We start from the raw sequence: 14,306 nt of genomic DNA, 5'->3' as shown, positions 1-14,306 counted from the left end.
TGTGTGTGTGTGTGTGTGTGTGTGTGTGTGTGTGTGTGTGTGTGTGTGTGTGTGTGTGTCTGTGTGTGTGTGTGTGTGTGTGTGTGTGTGTGTGAGTGTGTGTGTGTGTGTGTGTGTGTGTGTGCGTTTTTGTGACAAATGAGGACATAAATTTGTATAATGACAAGGGTATGACATAGGTATAAGAAGGAGAAGGTGACTTTTCAGGACATTGTCCCCACTTTTCAAAACGCTTATTAATCACACAGAATGGAGTGTATTGAAAATCTGAACACACACAAAGTTTCCTGTAAGGGGTAGGTTTAGGAGTAGGGTTGGTGTAGGGCAATAGAATATACGGTCTGTACAGTATAAAAACCATTACGCCTATGGGATGTCCCCACTTTTCACAAAAACAAACCTGTGTGTGTGTGTGTGTGTGTGTTTTGAGAGGTTTTGAGAATATTATTAAAGACGTAACTTTGAATGAACATTCTGTTAACAATAATAGGCCAATGCCCTGCAGAGTTTAGCTCCAACCCTGATCAAATACACCTGAGCAAGCTAATCAAGGTCTCCAGGATCGTTAGGAAATCACAGGTAGGTGAGTTTGATCAGAGTTGAAGCTAAACTCTGCAGGGCACTGGCCCTCCAGGGCAAGATTTGAGGAACCCTGCCTTAAAGGGATAGTTCACCCAAAAATGAAAATTACCCCACTCACCCTCAAACCATCCTAGGTGTATATGACTTTCTTCTTTCAGACGAATACAGTTACATTAGATTAAAAAGAGTTACATTAAAAAATATTCTGTCTCTTCCAAGCTTTATTATGGCAGTGAATGGTGTTCAAGATTCTGAAGCAAAATAACATGCATCCATCCATCATAAAAAGTGCCCCACACGGCTCCGGTGGGTGGTAAATAAAGGCCTTCTGAAGTAAATTGAAGCATTTGTGTAAAAAAAAAAAAATCTCCATATTTAAAACTTTATAAATAATAATCTCTAGCTTCCTCTAACTGTCGTCATGAGAGGGTGGCGTTCCAGCGGATGAAGCAGGACGTAATGTCCGGTGAGAAATGACGAACAAAGGAGAGAGCAAAACAAAACACCAGTCACGAATTAGAAGTACAAAACGAGGAGTTTTTATAAAGAAAAATGCCAGAGGATTTCGATATAAGCCAAGAGGAGACTGGTTTTCCTTTGCTGTAAACAAAGGATTCTCACCAGAGCTGACGCTACGCTTATGTCCCACTCTCTCGTCATCGCACGTATGACTGTTGGAGGAAGCTAGAGACTACGGTTTATAAAGTTTTAAATATGGTTAAATGCTTTGATTCACTTCAGAAGGCCTTTATTAACCCCCCGAAGCTGTGTGGAGCACTTTTTATGATGTAAGTCACATACACCTAGGATGGCTTGAGGGTGAGTAAGTCATTTTTGGGTGAACTATCCCTTTAAGGTCTATAACACAAGATGTACTAGCAATACAAAGTTTCAAACATTGTCCAGAATAGTTTAAGCTAGAAGAGGGAGGAATATATCCAAAACAGTATCATGAAAGAGTATGAAAACATGGGGAAACTTGTTGATGGGGGGTTCTGTGCCCCAGTACTTATGAAAGGCTAGAAACGCCCCTGATGTCCCATAACACATTTCACATTCTAACTCAGCCTGTTTACTGGGCTGTTTCCCAGGAGCATGGGGACATTCTTGTGTTTTTCAGCACAGGCAGTGCTGAACCAGCTATCCTGTGTCATGTGACCCCGCTGGCCTGAACACGCTGGGATAACAAGAGGCCCCTGACACCACCGCGGGATTGAGCCCCAACACTATATATAGCACAAATGAGGGCTGAAGGTACATCTCCAAATACACCAGCTCTCTGGCCTGAAGATTAAGCGGGTTGGGGGAGATAGAAAAATAAATGAGGGGCAATAGCTTCAATCTCAGTATAACGCTATCCTTTCTCACTTCTGTTAGTGATTTTATTTCTTACATAAGTTTAAGACTGATAAGTGAAATTCATTTTACTTCCATATCCATAATAATGTATGGAAGTTGCTTGAGATGCGAGACATGCTTTTGCTGCCAATTTGTTGCATTATTATTATTATTACTATTATTATTGTAGTTGTTGATGTTGTTGTTGTTGTTCCACACATAGTTGTGGGAAAATCGTGCGGTGGCGTTAGTGGTGCAAAAATTATACATTTCAGTTTTGTATGAATGGTGCTTTTTTAAAACGAAGTTTATAATGTAATCAGGACAAGTTCATCAAAACATTATTTCCAAATTAGTGTCTTTTTCATTTGTAAAACATCTGACAACACATAAGCATCTCCACAGACTAGCCTACATGAAAGCTGAGAAAATTTTAAACTCAAAATATATAGAATCAGTATTTATTTATTTTTATTAAAGAGCCTTTTCTTGTTTTCATGATCTACTGGCAGAGGAAAACACTAAGCACCAACATTGGTAATATTTACATTTTCCATAATTATTTTTTTTTTTACAGATTTTATAAGAGCTGTTAAGACTTGAAGACTGTAAACAGTGTGATGTGTTGAAATTATATTTAGTAGTTAAGGTCACTATTAATCATTTTTGTAGTGACATTCAACCCTGAAACCATTGTAGCTGTACATTTCAACACCGGATTGCCACAAAAAGAATTAGAAAAAGAACAGACATGCGTGGGTTACAAAATTATTTACATATTCAGTATGTGCATGGATGCATAATATTCAGTGGTTTAAAAGTGCATATATTGAATGTGATTGTAAAAATTTCTTGACAAAAATGGCATAACTTTTCAAGCCCCGTCATCTACCTCTCTCTTCTATAAGCATGTTTATTTAGAGCTGGACTGCAGATGGAGGAGAGCTGATGTCCTGTGCTGGATCTGTCCTGCTCTTGGTTTCATGACTAAAATCTCCGTTCAGTTCAACAGACAGAGCGACCCAGTGTACGTCCTTCACCCAGAGCACAGCACGACAAAATACTGTCATCTTACACATCTTTCTAAACAAACAGAAACACAAAGAGTCAAATCAGAGAAAGAGTAACATTACAGGCTCATTCATTTTATTTTTTAGATTTTATTAACCAATTTACATGTCCTCATTCATCAGCATTCCACTGAATGGATTATATAGAATAAACAAATAATTATATATATTTTACCTCTTTCGTTGTAAAATGAAGTTGTCATTATTTCACAATGTAGATTATGACTTTTTTGAGAACATAAAGAATTTAAAATGACAGGTTGAAATAATATTTGAGAAAGTGACATCAAGAAAGTTGGAAGAAACTAGAAATAAATATATTGTAATAAATACATAATTAACATTCAAATGTCAAATAAATAAACATACAACCCCAATTCCAGAAAAGGTGGGACGTTTTGTAAAACGCAATAAAATCAAAAATCTGTGGTTTGTTAACTGTCTTTAACCTTCATTTAATTGGCAAAGGAACAATTAAAAGATTTCCCATGTTTTCACTGGCCAACTTCAATGTGTTTTGTATATATAAACAATTTTTAATTTTGATGGTTGCAACACACTCCAAAAAAGTTGGGACAGGCATAATAAAAGTGAAAAGGTTATAGAATATCCAAGTTAAACTGTTTTGAAACAGTCCAAAATAAGCAGGTAAACTGGTAATAGGTGAGGGTGTCATGATTGTCTTTGCCAGCAAAGCTGATCGTGGCTCATCACTTTGTGCCAAATTTCACGAAAGAAGTGTCAAACAAATCAAAAATCAAATTTCTCAATGCAAAATCGCAAAGAATGTAGGTCTTTTACCAACTACCATACACAATTTTGTGAAAAGATTGAAGGAATCCAGAGAAATCTCAGTCTGTTTGGGGCAAGGCAGGACACCTCAGTTGAATATGTGTGACCTTTGAGCTCTCAGATGGCATTGCATTAGAAACCGTCATGCTGCGGTGTTAAATATAGCCACATGGGCTCAGGAGTACTTTGGAAAACCGCTGTCACTTAACACAGTTTGCAGCTGCATCAAGAAATGCAACTTGAATCTCTGTTACACAAGGAGAAAGCTATACATCAATTCTAGGCAGAGACGCCAGCGAGTTCTATCTTAGATAGTCAAAAAGACAGTGGAAATGTGTGCTGTGCTCAGATGAGTCCACATTTCAACTTGTTTTTGGGGAAAACGGACATCAAATTGTCAGTCCCAAAGACGAAAGGGAACGTCCACACTTCAATCAGCGACAGATGCAAAAGCAAACGTCTGTCATGTATAAATCACACAGAATGGAGTGTATTGAAAATCTGAAATAGCACAAAGTTTCCTGTAAGGGGTAGGTTTAGGAGTAGGGTTGGTGTAGGGCAATAGAATATACGGTCTGTACAGTATAAAAACCATTACGCCTATGGGATGTCCCCACTTTTCACAAAAACAAACCTGTGTGTGTGTGTGTGTGTGTGTTTTGAGAGGTTTTGAGAATATTATTAAAGACGTAACTTTGAATGAACATTCTGTTAACAATAATAGGCCAATGCCCTGCAGAGTTTAGCTCCAACCCTGATCAAATACACCTGAGCAAGCTAATCAAGGTCTCCAGGATCGTTAGGAAATCACAGGTAGGTGAGTTTGATCAGAGTTGAAGCTAAACTCTGCAGGGCACTGGCCCTCCAGGGCAAGATTTGAGGAACCCTGCCTTAAAGGGATAGTTCACCCAAAAATGAAAATTACCCCACTCACCCTCAAACCATCCTAGGTGTATATGACTTTCTTCTTTCAGACGAATACAGTTACATTAGATTAAAAAGAGTTACATTAAAAAATATTCTGTCTCTTCCAAGCTTTATTATGGCAGTGAATGGTGTTCAAGATTCTGAAGCAAAATAACATGCATCCATCCATCATAAAAAGTGCCCCACACGGCTCCGGTGGGTGGTAAATAAAGGCCTTCTGAAGTAAATTGAAGCATTTGTGTAAAAAAAAAAAAATCTCCATATTTAAAACTTTATAAATAATAATCTCTAGCTTCCTCTAACTGTCGTCATGAGAGGGTGGCGTTCCAGCGGATGAAGCAGGACGTAATGTCCGGTGAGAAATGACGAACAAAGGAGAGAGCAAAACAAAACACCAGTCACGAATTAGAAGTACAAAACGAGGAGTTTTTATAAAGAAAAATGCCAGAGGATTTCGATATAAGCCAAGAGGAGACTGGTTTTCCTTTGCTGTAAACAAAGGATTCTCACCAGAGCTGACGCTACGCTTATGTCCCACTCTCTCGTCATCGCACGTATGACTGTTGGAGGAAGCTAGAGACTACGGTTTATAAAGTTTTAAATATGGTTAAATGCTTTGATTCACTTCAGAAGGCCTTTATTAACCCCCCGAAGCTGTGTGGAGCACTTTTTATGATGTAAGTCACATACACCTAGGATGGCTTGAGGGTGAGTAAGTCATTTTTGGGTGAACTATCCCTTTAAGGTCTATAACACAAGATGTACTAGCAATACAAAGTTTCAAACATTGTCCAGAATAGTTTAAGCTAGAAGAGGGAGGAATATATCCAAAACAGTATCATGAAAGAGTATGAAAACATGGGGAAACTTGTTGATGGGGGGTTCTGTGCCCCAGTACTTATGAAAGGCTAGAAACGCCCCTGATGTCCCATAACACATTTCACATTCTAACTCAGCCTGTTTACTGGGCTGTTTCCCAGGAGCATGGGGACATTCTTGTGTTTTTCAGCACAGGCAGTGCTGAACCAGCTATCCTGTGTCATGTGACCCCGCTGGCCTGAACACGCTGGGATAACAAGAGGCCCCTGACACCACCGCGGGATTGAGCCCCAACACTATATATAGCACAAATGAGGGCTGAAGGTACATCTCCAAATACACCAGCTCTCTGGCCTGAAGATTAAGCGGGTTGGGGGAGATAGAAAAATAAATGAGGGGCAATAGCTTCAATCTCAGTATAACGCTATCCTTTCTCACTTCTGTTAGTGATTTTATTTCTTACATAAGTTTAAGACTGATAAGTGAAATTCATTTTACTTCCATATCCATAATAATGTATGGAAGTTGCTTGAGATGCGAGACATGCTTTTGCTGCCAATTTGTTGCATTATTATTATTATTACTATTATTATTGTAGTTGTTGATGTTGTTGTTGTTGTTCCACACATAGTTGTGGGAAAATCGTGCGGTGGCGTTAGTGGTGCAAAAATTATACATTTCAGTTTTGTATGAATGGTGCTTTTTTAAAACGAAGTTTATAATGTAATCAGGACAAGTTCATCAAAACATTATTTCCAAATTAGTGTCTTTTTCATTTGTAAAACATCTGACAACACATAAGCATCTCCACAGACTAGCCTACATGAAAGCTGAGAAAATTTTAAACTCAAAATATATAGAATCAGTATTTATTTATTTTTATTAAAGAGCCTTTTCTTGTTTTCATGATCTACTGGCAGAGGAAAACACTAAGCACCAACATTGGTAATATTTACATTTTCCATAATTATTTTTTTTTTTACAGATTTTATAAGAGCTGTTAAGACTTGAAGACTGTAAACAGTGTGATGTGTTGAAATTATATTTAGTAGTTAAGGTCACTATTAATCATTTTTGTAGTGACATTCAACCCTGAAACCATTGTAGCTGTACATTTCAACACCGGATTGCCACAAAAAGAATTAGAAAAAGAACAGACATGCGTGGGTTACAAAATTATTTACATATTCAGTATGTGCATGGATGCATAATATTCAGTGGTTTAAAAGTGCATATATTGAATGTGATTGTAAAAATTTCTTGACAAAAATGGCATAACTTTTCAAGCCCCGTCATCTACCTCTCTCTTCTATAAGCATGTTTATTTAGAGCTGGACTGCAGATGGAGGAGAGCTGATGTCCTGTGCTGGATCTGTCCTGCTCTTGGTTTCATGACTAAAATCTCCGTTCAGTTCAACAGACAGAGCGACCCAGTGTACGTCCTTCACCCAGAGCACAGCACGACAAAATACTGTCATCTTACACATCTTTCTAAACAAACAGAAACACAAAGAGTCAAATCAGAGAAAGAGTAACATTACAGGCTCATTCATTTTATTTTTTAGATTTTATTAACCAATTTACATGTCCTCATTCATCAGCATTCCACTGAATGGATTATATAGAATAAACAAATAATTATATATATTTTACCTCTTTCGTTGTAAAATGAAGTTGTCATTATTTCACAATGTAGATTATGACTTTTTTGAGAACATAAAGAATTTAAAATGACAGGTTGAAATAATATTTGAGAAAGTGACATCAAGAAAGTTGGAAGAAACTAGAAATAAATATATTGTAATAAATACATAATTAACATTCAAATGTCAAATAAATAAACATACAACCCCAATTCCAGAAAAGGTGGGACGTTTTGTAAAACGCAATAAAATCAAAAATCTGTGGTTTGTTAACTGTCTTTAACCTTCATTTAATTGGCAAAGGAACAATTAAAAGATTTCCCATGTTTTCACTGGCCAACTTCAATGTGTTTTGTATATATAAACAATTTTTAATTTTGATGGTTGCAACACACTCCAAAAAAGTTGGGACAGGCATAATAAAAGTGAAAAGGTTATAGAATATCCAAGTTAAACTGTTTTGAAACAGTCCAAAATAAGCAGGTAAACTGGTAATAGGTGAGGGTGTCATGATTGTCTTTGCCAGCAAAGCTGATCGTGGCTCATCACTTTGTGCCAAATTTCACGAAAGAAGTGTCAAACAAATCAAAAATCAAATTTCTCAATGCAAAATCGCAAAGAATGTAGGTCTTTTACCAACTACCATACACAATTTTGTGAAAAGATTGAAGGAATCCAGAGAAATCTCAGTCTGTTTGGGGCAAGGCAGGACACCTCAGTTGAATATGTGTGACCTTTGAGCTCTCAGATGGCATTGCATTAGAAACCGTCATGCTGCGGTGTTAAATATAGCCACATGGGCTCAGGAGTACTTTGGAAAACCGCTGTCACTTAACACAGTTTGCAGCTGCATCAAGAAATGCAACTTGAATCTCTGTTACACAAGGAGAAAGCTATACATCAATTCTAGGCAGAGACGCCAGCGAGTTCTATCTTAGATAGTCAAAAAGACAGTGGAAATGTGTGCTGTGCTCAGATGAGTCCACATTTCAACTTGTTTTTGGGGAAAACGGACATCAAATTGTCAGTCCCAAAGACGAAAGGGAACGTCCACACTTCAATCAGCGACAGATGCAAAAGCAAACGTCTGTCATGGAATATGGGTTCATCAGTGCAAACAGCATAGGTGACTGGCATATGTGTGAAGGTACCACTGACGTGGAGGCATATATTGGGATTGTACAGAGACATATCCTGCCATCAAAATGACAACTTTCATGGGAAGTGCATGGTTATTAGATGAAGACAATACAACAGCATGGTTTCGTAGACACGTGTGGATGTGACTGACTGGCCAGCAGATCTGTCTCCTATTGAAAATGTATGACCAGTCTTGAAAAGGAGAATCAGACAACAACGACTATGGACTGCTGAGCATCTGAAGTCTTGTATCAAGTGAGACTGGGCAAAAATTTTGCTTGCAAAACAAAAAATTAGCATCCTTAATTCCCAGATGATTAAAATGTGTAATTAAAAGGAAAAGTGGTAAACATGCTTCTGTCCCAACTTTTTTTGGAGTGTGTTGTAGCCGTCAAAATCAACATTTGTTTATATTTACAAAATAAAATTAAGTTGGCCAGTGAAAGCATTGGCATTTTTTTCTTTGTACTTTAGTCAATTAAATAAAGGTTAAAGAGAATGAACAAATAACATATTCTTGATTTTATGGCATTTCACAAAACGTCCCAACGTTTCTGGAATTGGGGTTGTATATCATTTAAAATAAAATAAAATATTTAGCCACAAATTACATTTTTAAGAGATGAGATATGATTATATAAGACAAGAGAGTATGAGTGACAGTATGTTACCGTGCTGAAATGCACAGCGCAGAAGATGGTGATGATGAGGATGCCGATGATAATGGAGGCAATGGACACATAGAGCGCCATCTTCCCTAAATGCCTCGAACCCTCATAATCTCCCTGATCATAACTGTTTCTGGACTGTAAAAGACAGAAGATACATTCAAATTAACATATATACAGACACAAGACCACAAACTCTGTCTGTCTGTCTGTCTGTCTGTCTGTGTGTGTGTGTGTGTGTGTGTGTGTATGTGTGTTCATCCAGTCAAACTAATATCAGCAATCAAACCAACATTTTTTTTTTGTCTTACATACAGCAGAAGTTCTAGTTGATGATATTCTGGTCTCTAGCTATAGGTGGCTATTTATTTATTTATTCATTCATTCATTCATTGGCCTGTTTTATCATCTGCTAGGTTCCAGTTGTCTGATTGCTAAGTTGAACAAGTAACAAACATGCACGAGTCTTCAACAAACAACAGCAGGAATTATGCCCATAACATAAAGAGATAATGAGTTAAGCATTTCAGTTTAATAGGCCGAGAAGTTTGTTGAAATCATAGTCTTAAAGGTGCAGAATGTAATATTGAACTAGTGGTTGAAATGGGTACTGCAGTCCAAATTCAAAATAGCAGAAAGAGTTGTTTCTACCTCTCTCTCCTCCTCAGACTCGACGCTCATGCGGGTTGCCAGATTGAGGACACGCAACAGGAATGAGTTTTTTCCGGTAACTGGCAACCCGGGGTGTCTAAATGCTATTGGATAAACCGACAGTCGGCAAAATCATTCAGACCAAAACAAAAACAGACGATCCGACACTGAACGCACATTTCAAAGCAGAATAACTGTCTGTAGCATTGTTTTTTCAGAGAAACAAGTATGTGAACTTAGCATGTTTTCTAAATATGTGTAAACATATTAAGGTATTTTTATGCTTTAGTACAGTCCCCCCCCCCCCCAAAAAAAACCATATAATCAGTAATGATAGTGATACCTGACGTCTTGTCAGTAAGTGAACTATCAATATAAGTCCTTGCTTTCATGCAGACATTAATATAAAGGCAGATAAAATTACAAGCGGTTTCCAGTTTTAGTAAACGCAGTCCAGCCGGATATGATTGTTAACTCACCATTACAGAGAACACCAGGGCTAAAATGTTGACAGGGTAGGCCGGACAGAAGCAGGTTAGGATGGTCAGGAGCAGGTAATTTCGTAGAGGAGGTCGTGGGGCCGTAGGACCGAACCAGCTGCGATACAAATCCGTGCTCCCGTTCAGAGAGCCCTTCACGTCCGTCTGCGCGCTGCCCGTCGCCATGATGGCAGGCAAACACTCCAATAACAGACAAATGTCTGAGAGTGGAGATAAATGAGTTGAAAGGGATGAATAAATCCACCAGGGTTCAATGAGAGCTGTGCAGGCTGTCAGGAAACACCATGAAATGAAGAGTATTTTGGGCAGGAGGCAAGAAGAACCCGTGAGTAACGGGATCAGGGAGATGAGGCACTTTCTCATGGACGGATTCCAGGTCGCCAAAGTTTAAGTGTGTGTAATTTTCCATATATCTCTCAAATTTGGCAGATATATAAAACTGTAAAATGACACCAGGACGTTCACAGAAATCTAGACTAATAATAGTCAAATGCAGAAATGTTGAGAAACTCTGTGTGTGTGTGTGTGTGTGTGTGTGTGTGTGTGTGGTTTGACATGGGGCCGTCGGGTGGTATTGGGGTCACAGGGTATCAGGTGTGTGAACATGAACATAACAGAGCAAGAGGGGGCAGATCAACCACGACTGTTCCCATGTCTCGAAGTGTTGGATGGTCGGTCATCAGAGTTTGGATGTCTTTTCAGTTGTTTGTTTACTTGGTTCCCTGGAATTCTGCTAGCTTCATGAACAATGGTTATTAAATGGTTAAATGTTGCAAACCAGCTGAGAAATATACAAACAAACCAGACCCATTTTAGGTAACATGTTAGAGGGCATTTGGCAATGTAAAATATCTACTAATATTTACATTTTTCATGAAAATATACATTTTCCATGGAAAATGAGTAACACCACAGCATGAAACATTTTCAGGATTTTAGTGCTGTGAATGTTCCTTCCAATTTGTATAAACAGTAAATATATCAAAAGCTTATCTTTTATTTTACACACTGGAGAAATTGAATATTCAAAACAAATGTTAAAGAAGGTATAATTTATAGATTACAAGTCAAAGGTTTGGACAGTCATCTATCTATCTATCTATCTATCTATCTATCTATCTATCTGTAGTTAGGATAGTTTATAGCCAACAGTGTTTATTTTATTAATAATTCTATTTTATTGATAATTATTTACTACTAGTATTCTATAATTATATCATTATTCTAGTATTGCGGAGGTACTATTACATTTTTTCATTGCAATTTTAGTTAGTTTTATTTCATTTTAATTTTGTGTTTTTGACATTTTTATGATTTTTTGTTTTTAAATGCCTGCATAGTTTTTTCCCCTTAGTTTTAGTTTTACTTATTTTAGCTGAATTCTAGCTTAATCTAGCTTGAATAAAATAAGTTTAAGTTTTTTTATATTTTATTTTACTTAAGTTAACATTTCTTTTAAGATTTTTTTAATGGTTTTAGTTTTATCATTAGTTAACTATAATAACCCTGATGGTCTGTTAATATTAAAACCTTAATATATTTTTAAATATTTATAAAATATTTAATATAAAATAAAAGCAGAATAATGTTTTATTAATAATTCCTTCATTTTGATGACTTTATTCTGAAACAATTATATATGTGTGTGTGTGTGTGTGTGTGTGTGTGTGTGTTTTATTTCAAAATATTTTTTTTGTTATATAATCTTTGAAAAGTACTCTATTTGTCCAATTTTTTCTAGAATTTTACATAATTTTTTTATGAAATTTGTAAATGTTCAGGGTTTACAATATTACTCAAAATTCACATTCACTTTTTCCCTGTACAATGGAATATTTTAGATTTTGCATTTACTACTCAAATGTATATTATAAAGTGTGTCATTTATAAGAGTGCAATCCATTCTGCATATGACCAAAACATGACAATCTCTGCTAACATTCCCTGCAAATGCAATGAACCACAAAGAAAAACATGAATACAGAGGCCATCAAATGGAATGTTTTAAAATAATTTATTAGGATCTTTTTACTTGAAAATTTCCAGAGGTGAAAAAAAAATAAAAAAATACAGTAAAGGGACAGCGAACCAGCGTATTTGAGCATCAGGTCACAGTGTTGACGTGCAGCTCCACAGCAACGGGACGGAGTGCCGCCCACTGATGCTTTCCAGTTCCGCCGCTGATCCCCTTCAACAAATCCTCCAAACAAACAACTAACATGTGCTGTAAAAATCTGAGAAACTTTCAAGGGGTTAAAATGGATCTTGAAAAATATAGATTTTTTCTGAAAAATAATTCTTAATGCCACATAACCGCCATCGTATTCGTACCACCGTTAACGGCGTTCATTATTACTTGAGTTTAAAATTAACTTATTGCTTTTTGTTGGTTAAATAGTTACAGTGTGTGCCGTGCAGTAGTTTTGTGAGGCGTCCCCGTCAGCTGGAGTTTCGGTCGTCACGTGACCACTGCTCCAAAAAGAGGCTACACGTGTCAAATGGAAGACTGAAAATGAATGCAATTAAGTAGAAATCAAACAGATCCAATGTTGCTGAAATGAAAAAAAATTATCACTCTGAATGTCTATTATTAGTCAAGTGTATCAATTACGTAAAAATTAAAAATTTTCCCAGAGGGCCTCCATTAGAGCTGTGATTTCAGAGACGTTCCTCTCCATTGCTAGCAGAGACAAGACAGTTTCAAAGATGGCAGTTGAATGCATGTAAACTAGCTACGTGTACATCCATACTTCAGTTACACTCACACACGCACATCCCAACACACAACGACAGGTGTAACAGCGCTCAGACTCCTTTGCTTTGTAAATTTGTCCTTCATTTCTTCAAAAAAAAAAACAGCGTTGTACCGTCAAAAACGAACAGAAAAATGAGAAAGGGAACGATTTACAATAGAAGTACACTGCGCAAAACATTATATATATAATATATATTTCCAAAAAACAGCATGAAGAGAAGCCCAGCAGCCGTGCTCTTCGAAAATGAGGCGGATCAAGACCGCGTTTCCGTTTCCCAAATATGCGACCAAATCATTTGCTCTAATGGAAAACGCAACCTGGTTTTTCAGCGATGTCGTGTGACGCCTCATAAGTGACAGCAAACATCAAAAAACGTGGTTTATGAATGGTTTAACATTCACGAGCGTGAGGAATCATACGAAACCGAAACGACCGAAAGGTCCGTTTGATTCGGAGAATTTAGGCCGAAAGAGTATAAATGGAGTCGAAAGCGAGAGAAGCACAACCAAAGACCCACATCGGTCCAACTTGGTCATGAAACTAGTCTCAGAAATGCAAGACTGAATGTGAAGAAAGATGTTTGCATGTTAAGAACCATAAAGGACCCTCAGCCCTCCCGCAAACCCCAGTCCATCATTCAATCCGAACCCTCGAACCCTCCCAAAATCCATGCATATATACAGTATCTACAAAAAGAAGCCGAACAATGAGCCTCAACATGAGCAGAACGGATTTCGGTGTAAAAATGTGTCAAATATTCTTACATCTGAAACTGTAGAATGCAGATTCACGCAGAAAAGTCATGAATGAGGCCCGTTGTTTCTTATGTAAAACCAATTTTACGAAAAAAAAAAATAGCCAATTCAGCTTAAGAATGTTCGTTATAACATTACAAATGCTGTGTAAAAACTACCAAAATATACATTTTTGTCCTGTCGTTTTGCTTTGTTTTTCACAAATTTGATTCATTCTTACGTATTTGTTCGGTGCCGTTTAGATTCGTTTAAAAACCAAACAGATCCTGGACTTTTTTTCCAGTTTCGTGCCCCTTCTTTCTCTTTCTCTCTCGCTGTCTTCTCGACATCATCCGTTACAGCATGAGTACAGTAAAAACATAAAAACACAGTCAGCAAAAATACATAACAAATGCAGAAAAATTGTCAAAATAAAAATCCGGGGAAACGAAATTCCTTGCGTTTCCGCGCGTACAATCGAACAATATTGTTTTGACAAAGTTGTTTTCTTCATTTTTTTTTCTTTCAAAAGACAGACCGCAGCATATCATAAATGAGTCGGATACGTCAGGAAGGAAATACGGGATGAGGAAAACGAAAAGTGATGTTAGTAGAGAATAGAGAAAAAGAAAAGGTGGAAACTCCAGAGCGGAGTCAGGAGGGACCGCAGCCGCCCGTGGGGTTCG

At 37.3% G+C, this 14,306-nt stretch overlaps 1 protein-coding gene across 1 annotated transcript; it reads right to left on the bottom strand.

The window, feature by feature from the left end:
• Positions 1–5,411: 5,411 nt before the first annotated feature.
• LOC107748069 (transmembrane protein 233) lies at positions 5,412–10,635 on the bottom strand. Its single transcript, XM_016562726.1, has 3 exons — positions 10,110–10,635; positions 8,983–9,117; positions 5,412–7,019 (listed from the first exon to the last, which is right to left on the bottom strand). Exons 1-3 carry the CDS (start codon positions 10,491–10,493, stop codon positions 7,008–7,010), a joined length of 531 nt encoding a protein of 176 aa, XP_016418212.1. The 5' UTR covers positions 10,494–10,635; the 3' UTR covers positions 5,412–7,007.
• Between the last annotated feature and the right edge of the window lie 3,671 nt (positions 10,636–14,306).

This window comes from Sinocyclocheilus rhinocerous, unplaced genomic scaffold (assembly GCF_001515625.1).
Source record: "Sinocyclocheilus rhinocerous isolate Xijiao unplaced genomic scaffold, SAMN03320098_v1.1 scaffold2063, whole genome shotgun sequence".
NCBI classification, from domain to species: domain Eukaryota; kingdom Metazoa; phylum Chordata; class Actinopteri; order Cypriniformes; family Cyprinidae; genus Sinocyclocheilus; species Sinocyclocheilus rhinocerous.
Note: the sequence above shows the minus strand (reverse complement) of the source record. Positions and strands in the feature narration are given on the sequence as shown.